At 42.1% G+C, this 6,819-nt stretch overlaps 2 protein-coding genes across 2 annotated transcripts; both read left to right on the top strand.

The window, feature by feature from the left end:
* The first annotated feature begins 3,837 nt into the window (after positions 1 to 3,837).
* LOC149064567 (uncharacterized) lies at positions 3,838 to 4,653 on the top strand. Its single transcript, XM_089254611.1, has one exon. It carries the CDS (start codon positions 3,838 to 3,840, stop codon positions 4,651 to 4,653), a length of 816 nt encoding a protein of 271 aa, XP_089110737.1.
* On the top strand, positions 4,653 to 5,240 carry LOC149064566 (uncharacterized). The gene has a single exon (XM_089254610.1). It carries the CDS (start codon positions 4,653 to 4,655, stop codon positions 5,238 to 5,240), a length of 588 nt encoding a protein of 195 aa, XP_089110736.1.
* The last annotated feature ends 1,579 nt before the right edge of the window (positions 5,241 to 6,819 follow it).

Raw genomic sequence — 6,819 nt, 5'->3', positions numbered from 1 at the left:
CAGTGAAAGAAAATTTATATTGGTCTTCAAAAGAATGTCAAGATTTTCTTCTGTACATTTGTTCTTTTTAGATTTCGGTTTCAATGTTGTTATCGTTTTGCTATTACAACATGTTCTTCTGAAGCATTATATCCGAAACCGAGCAATATCGCCAGGCCTGCCTTCAGTTTAACGGTTCCAAACAATACGCCTCAATCTATAGGTAATAGGCAAATAAAATATCTGTGGTGTATACAGTCCTGGGCAAAATCTCTTTCAAAAAAGTCTCACTGTTTCTTTCGAAAACTGCTCTGTCGAAGCAGTTGATTGACTATGTATTAACATCTAATGGTCTATTTTATCCATCTCATTTTAATCCCATAAAACTTTAAAACCATCAATCATATCCCCTGACATCTGCACTCTTCCAATATAAACATATCCAAAAAATGAAGTTTCTCTTCATAAATCAAGCCTCATGTGCCAACAAGGACACGCGTAGCTATTCTCTGCACTCCTCCAACCAAGTCTATGTCTCTCAGTAAGTATGGTCTCTAAAACCTTACAGGTTCAGGATGAACTAAGCCTCCACTGAGATGAGAGTGACACCATTTAACTCGTAAGAGAAACGTGGGTTGTTCGAACCAAAATGGGTGACCATGCGCTTGTCAACGCTAAAAGACATGCTCCATTCATTTGCCCACTTTTGCCCAGATCAGGTTGGTCTCTGGAACAACTCTCTGTCGCTTTGATTCCCGAATACCCCATTTGTTTCACGTCATCTCCGAATTTGCTAGCATTCCCATCGATATCCTGATCGATAAAAATGAAAAGGGTATGGGTCCAAGGACACTTCCTTAAGCAAATACATTCTTTAAATAGGCTTTTGCCGGGATATTTTTATTTTGCCGTGAAACAAGGGTGACCGTTAAGAAGAGTTTTACTGTAATTCGAAAAAAATGACCATGTTTTCATAGAATTGATGGAAAAGATTTTTATGTGTTCTAAGACGATCAAGAAGAAAAAAGTCGTTTCAAGAAAATTGTCGGAAAAAATAACTGCTTTCTCCTGATTTGCATTTAAGAGAAAGAAATGAGGTGAATCCGTATTTTTATTGAACCGCTGACAACTTGTTTCTAACGAACAGACCCCTATTGTTTCATCTGTACGTTTAAAAGCTTTCCTTCATCGTGGGTCAAAGTTGTCGTTCTTTTGATAACGCGAAACGTGGTAACGACACGAAGAGTATCGAATTTTTCACTTCCTGCTGCTTCTGGTTTCACCTTCGATATCGTCATAGTTCGTGGTGGGGGGGGGGGGGGAGAGACACAGAGGACTGTGACGATAGCTTTTAGTGACAGTTGAACTGATAGCGAATTGGATCGTTTCTGAACGAGAATGGGAATAACAGAATCAGATTCGATCCAGAAACGTTACCGTTACTCCGTTCTGCTCAACCGCACGTCCCGCTTGAATTTTTTAACTCGGGCACCAGTAATAGTTTCCTCTCGAAGTGTTACGTGATGGCGTTCGAAGGCGTCGCTCGGCCTGCCGTTCTTTGATAACCGAACTGGAGCGTCTGTAGCTTCAATTCCGCCGTCGGTTGCCCCCTACCGTATCATTTATTCATAAATTCGATTCCATTTCCTGCCGAGGGGCGCACATTTGTCACCATTAAATCGTCCATTTGTCTGTGTTTCCATTTAGAAATGAAGAAGGTGAAAAATGTGTGCACGCACACCTACGGAGAAGAAACAAAGTCGCTAATTGGCGGTCGCGGAAGGTCTTATCTGCTTCAACAACTATACCCACGGTGGTGTCTCTGAAATATACACACATGGACTCGCTGTCCACCGACTTAATAACGATTAAGTGACATTGTCTTTTTCTTCCCCCACGTTTCGTTCGACTGTATATTCAGCCTGACATTCCTATTTGAAAAATCGTATCTCTTCTCGCTATGAATTTGTTGAACAATTTATTAAAAATTAGACGCGACGTTCATTCCGCGTTTGCAAACGAAAAACTGCAAAACATGGGGAAGCTTATTCACTGGATCTTGTGACAAATCGATCAATAAAAAACGGTTGTTCAAGTAAATACAACTAAGAAAAAAAAATGATTAGTTTAGGCTGTGTTACATAAGGCCACATGTTTTGACGCGAATACGTTCTTCGTGCGTCTGTATATAGCTGATGTTGATCACCATAATCATACATGATGACAATCTTGTCACATTTACCACCATAAGATTTGTGTACTGTTATTGCACATTCAGGCACGATAAGAAACTGTGTTGTTTTCTATTTGACGGTCGTTCTTTGTGGTTCCCAACTTCGCGGCGCGAATGCGAGCCGATCTACCCGTTAAAAAGACTCGCCACAGAGAGCAATAAGCCTACAACGGTGCAATTAATCAATACTTACACTTCACTCATGGTTAGAAATATTTGCGGCCGATAGCAGCACTACATATAACAAGCATTACACAGAAACAAACTTCACGTTAGATTCACAACACGTACACGCACATTCCGCCATGCACTAATTCGTTAGAAATTCCGTAGAGAGGATGTAATATTTCTACTTAACCGTACATGCACCTCGCACATTCCTCTGTGGAATTGCAAATTGCAATTGCACATGCCGGAATGTGCGTTTGGAGATTATGTGAGAATATCGAAGACCGTTGGGGAAGAAGAGCGTTTGAAGGAAAAAAAGTTCTCAGTTTTTCATATATTTACCTAAAATCGAAACTACAACCTACACGCAACTATAGTGACGGAGGTAAGACACGAAAATAAAAACAAATGACAAACGAATGGCAGAACGAACAAAATCATAAAACCGCATACATCGAACAAAAATATTTAAAACTTGCTATAATACCCGGCGCTGCCAGGGTTTTCTTCAATTATTGGGAGGATTGAAAAAGTGACAAACCAGGAATGAACAATTATATATAATAATACTGGTAGCACTAAAAAAGTGACAAACCATTGTAAAATAATATTCATGTCATAAACGCATTGTTAGGCCCAGCTCTGACCAACTTTTAAAGTAGCGTATCGTTCATGTTGGGTCCCGTTTGGTATGTATGCAAAATTTGCCGACGATAGATCTAAAATTGTAGATTTGACCCGAGAGAGAACACTGTTCTCTCGTGTCACACACACTTTATATGAGTTACGTACCCCGACATCGCATTTATTTTCTCAATTGAAAAACAGAAAAAAAAAATCCTACCCCAGGGAGCATCACTGATCGCCGAGGTTAACAATTTACATTTCATTACAATTATAATAGAATTACAGGATTACAGCTTCATAACAATTTACATTACCTTACAATTAAAATAACGAAACTTACAGCTTATATTATACCTCGGGCATCGCCATCAACATGACGCGAGCAAGAAAATTTGATGCTCCCAAGGTTATTACATTAAGACATTATTATACGTTCATAAGCTTGCTTCAAAAAATATACGTTAATATATATACATGAGTTTTATCGGTCTTCCAAATATTAAATACGTGATCCATTCTTATTATTAGCATCGACTAGAACACACTGCCGCAAACCAGTTCGAAACAATATAAATTTATTTAAGAATATGTCATGAATAAATGAAATTCTCCTATAATAACATGAATATTTTCTTGAATTAAAGTGAAAATGAATGTCTTCCTCCACGGACGTGCGCGGAGGGCGCGTCCGTGGAGGAAGAAAAGAAATTATTGGTTTTTCTTCCCGCGCTCGACAAGGTTGTAACACTTCTGTGTGAATAAAATTTCTCTTTATCTATTTTGTTGTTTTGTGAAGCAACAGTTTGGTGACCCGGCATCCAACGATAACGATGTCCAATCCATCGGAGCAACCAACGATGCCCAATCCATCAGAGCAACCACCTGCAATGTTCCGGGTCGCTGTCAAAGCCCCACCGTTTTGGGCCAAACAACCCCATCTATGGTTCAAGCAATTGGATTCTCAGTTCCTGGCGAATGGAATTACCTCCGATGCCACTAAATACCACACAGCCGTTGCAGCCATGGATACGAGTGTTTTGGCACATGTGAGTGACCTCATCATGAATCCACCGGCGGCAAACATGTACGACGCACTAAAAAGATGCCTCCAAGCTGAGTTTGCTGAACCGGATGAGCGACGCTTACAACGTTTGATGTATGAAGTCGAGCTGGGCGATCGTCGACCTTCGGCGTTACTCCGAGAAATGCGGGATCTATCCAGTGGCCGTCTCAGCGATGAAATACTTCGAAGTCTATGGATACAACGCTTACCATATCAACTTCAAGCAATCCTCTCCACAAGTTTAGAAACTTTGGAAAAGTTATCGGAGATGGCAGACAAGATCATCAGCGTCAGCGGGAAGGCAGAAGTACAGAATATTTCATTAAATCTCGACCACCCACAACAACTTGACGTGCACCAGCTGACAGAGAAAATAGAGACATTGACAAATTGCAAATTGACGCGCTACGCCGAACAACGTGGATACCCTCAACGTCCTCCCAATCGAAACCGCCACGAAGGTGCAAACTCCATGAGGTTTCGAAACGATCTCTGCTGGTATCACCGTGAATTCGGATCCAACGCCCGTAAGTGTGTGCAACCATGTAGTTTCTATTCGGAAAACGACCAAACCGACAACTAATGGCGACGAGGGAGTCGGTTTCATTCAGCAGTCGCCTTTTCATCGCAGACCCACCAAGCAAGCTTTCGTTTCTCATCGACACTGGTGCGGATATTTCCGTAATACCCCCTTCGGCAGCTGATAGAAATAAACCACAGTCACTACTCACGCTTACCGCGGCAAACGGTTCTACAATAAAAACATACGGAAACAAAATGATAAAACTAAGTCTCGGATTAGCAAAAACTTTTACATGGGTGTTTACCATTGCTGATGTATCCCGACCAATAATCGGCGCCGATTTTCTCAAAAGATTCCGACTCACGGTGGATTTGGGAAATCGAGTTTTGGTCAACAACGGGGGTGAACGGTCTACAACCGGAACAACTGTTTCTCCAACTGTTTCCCCTGCAGTAACTGTGACATGTGGACATGAGATTTTCCACAATCTATTACAAGAATATAAAGAGCTCATGGAAGAAACATCAAGTCCAGTGCAAGCAACACACGAAACGGTGCATCACATCGAAACTACAGGAGAACCGGTTTACGCGAGAGCCCATCGATTAGGCCCGGAGGAGCTGCCGAAGCTGAGTTCGATAAAATGATTACCATGGGTATATGTCGCCGTTCAAATAATAGTCAGTGGTCCAGTCCCCTCCACATGGTGAAAAAATCCGACGGTTCGTGGAGATGCTGTGGCGATTATAGAGCTCTCAACGCGAAGACGGTTCCTGACAGATATAGCATTCGGAATATTATGTATTTCACTATGGATCTGCACGGTAAGTGCATCTTCTCTACCATAGACTTGAAACGCGCTTATCATCAAATACAATTGTCTGCTTCCGATGTACCAAAAACTGCTATTGTCACCCCTTTCGGACTCTTTGAATTTAACGTCCTCAGTTTCGGGTTGCGAAACGCAGCGCAAGCGTTTCAGCGCTATATAGACGAAATATTGCGAGGACTTCCATTCTGTTTCCCTTATCTAGACGACGTGTTAATTGCATCTTCAAACCTTGAAGAGCACGTCGGTCATGTGCGTGAGGTCTTGAAACGTCTGTGTAAACACGGATTAAAAATAAATATCGACAAATGCGTGTTCGCATGCAGCTCAATCAAGTTTCTAGGACATTTAGTCAACTCTCAGGGCATTAAACCGCTACCAGCCAAAGTCGATGCCATTGACTCTTACCCAATACCCAAAAACAAGGCAGAACTTCGTCGATTTGTCGGTATGGTTAATTTTTACCGTCGCTTTTTACCGAAAGCGGCTGCGATACAATTGCCACTGCATCTAGTACTTCGAAATTGTGCACGTCACGACAAAACACTTATTACCTGGACACCAGAGCTCATTAAAGCTTTCGATGACACAAAACTCGCTGTTAGAGAAGCAGTTCTTTTGACACATCCGAGGCCCTATTCCCCAATCGCACTCGTGACAGATGCCAGCAACATAGCTATCGGCTCAGTGGTACAACAACGAGTCAATGATAGCTGGCAGCCGCTCGGGTTTTTTTCCCCGCAAACTGAGTGATACTGAAAAGCGATACAGTGCTTATGACCGCGAACTTTTGGCAATTTTTGCATCGATCATTCACTTCCGATATTTACTGGAAGGTAAACCTTTCACGGTTTTCACAGATCATAGGCCGTTAGTGTTCGTTTTCAGTCAGAAAGCCGACAAGCTTTCTCCTCGAAAAATTAATCAATTAAATCTAATTTCTCAGTTTACAACTGATATTCGTCATATCGGGGGAAAAAGCATTGTGGTAGCGGATGTTCTCTCGCGAGCAAGAGTTGACCTACCTTTTCCTTCTCCCTGGCGAGTTGTCAGCTTCCACCACAGACGTCAATGAGAAACAGTTGCTCACTGAATTACGACAACACTTTTCGAAAATGCGACCTGTCCCAGCGTCTCACCATAATAAATCCAAAACATTCATCCATAAAGAACTTGATCATTCCACTCATGTTTTCCTTCGCAACGACGCTGTCAAGAAGCCATTGCAGTGCCCATATAATGTCCCCTATGAAGTGGTCGCAAGGCGCAATAACACTATCAACGTATGTGTGAACATTGCACGAGTGAAACCAGCGCACATTGCCACTAACAGTGACAGTACAAACAGTGAACCCATTGTGACCCTTGACTTGGCAGAGCAAGTCGTCCCCCGAATC

This window comes from Pholcus phalangioides, unplaced genomic scaffold, assembly GCF_987345545.1.
Source record: "Pholcus phalangioides strain wild (caught in Gottingen) unplaced genomic scaffold, Ppha-v1.0 ptg000042l_1, whole genome shotgun sequence".
NCBI lineage: Eukaryota > Metazoa > Arthropoda > Arachnida > Araneae > Pholcidae > Pholcus > Pholcus phalangioides.
Note: the sequence above shows the minus strand (reverse complement) of the source record. Positions and strands in the feature narration are given on the sequence as shown.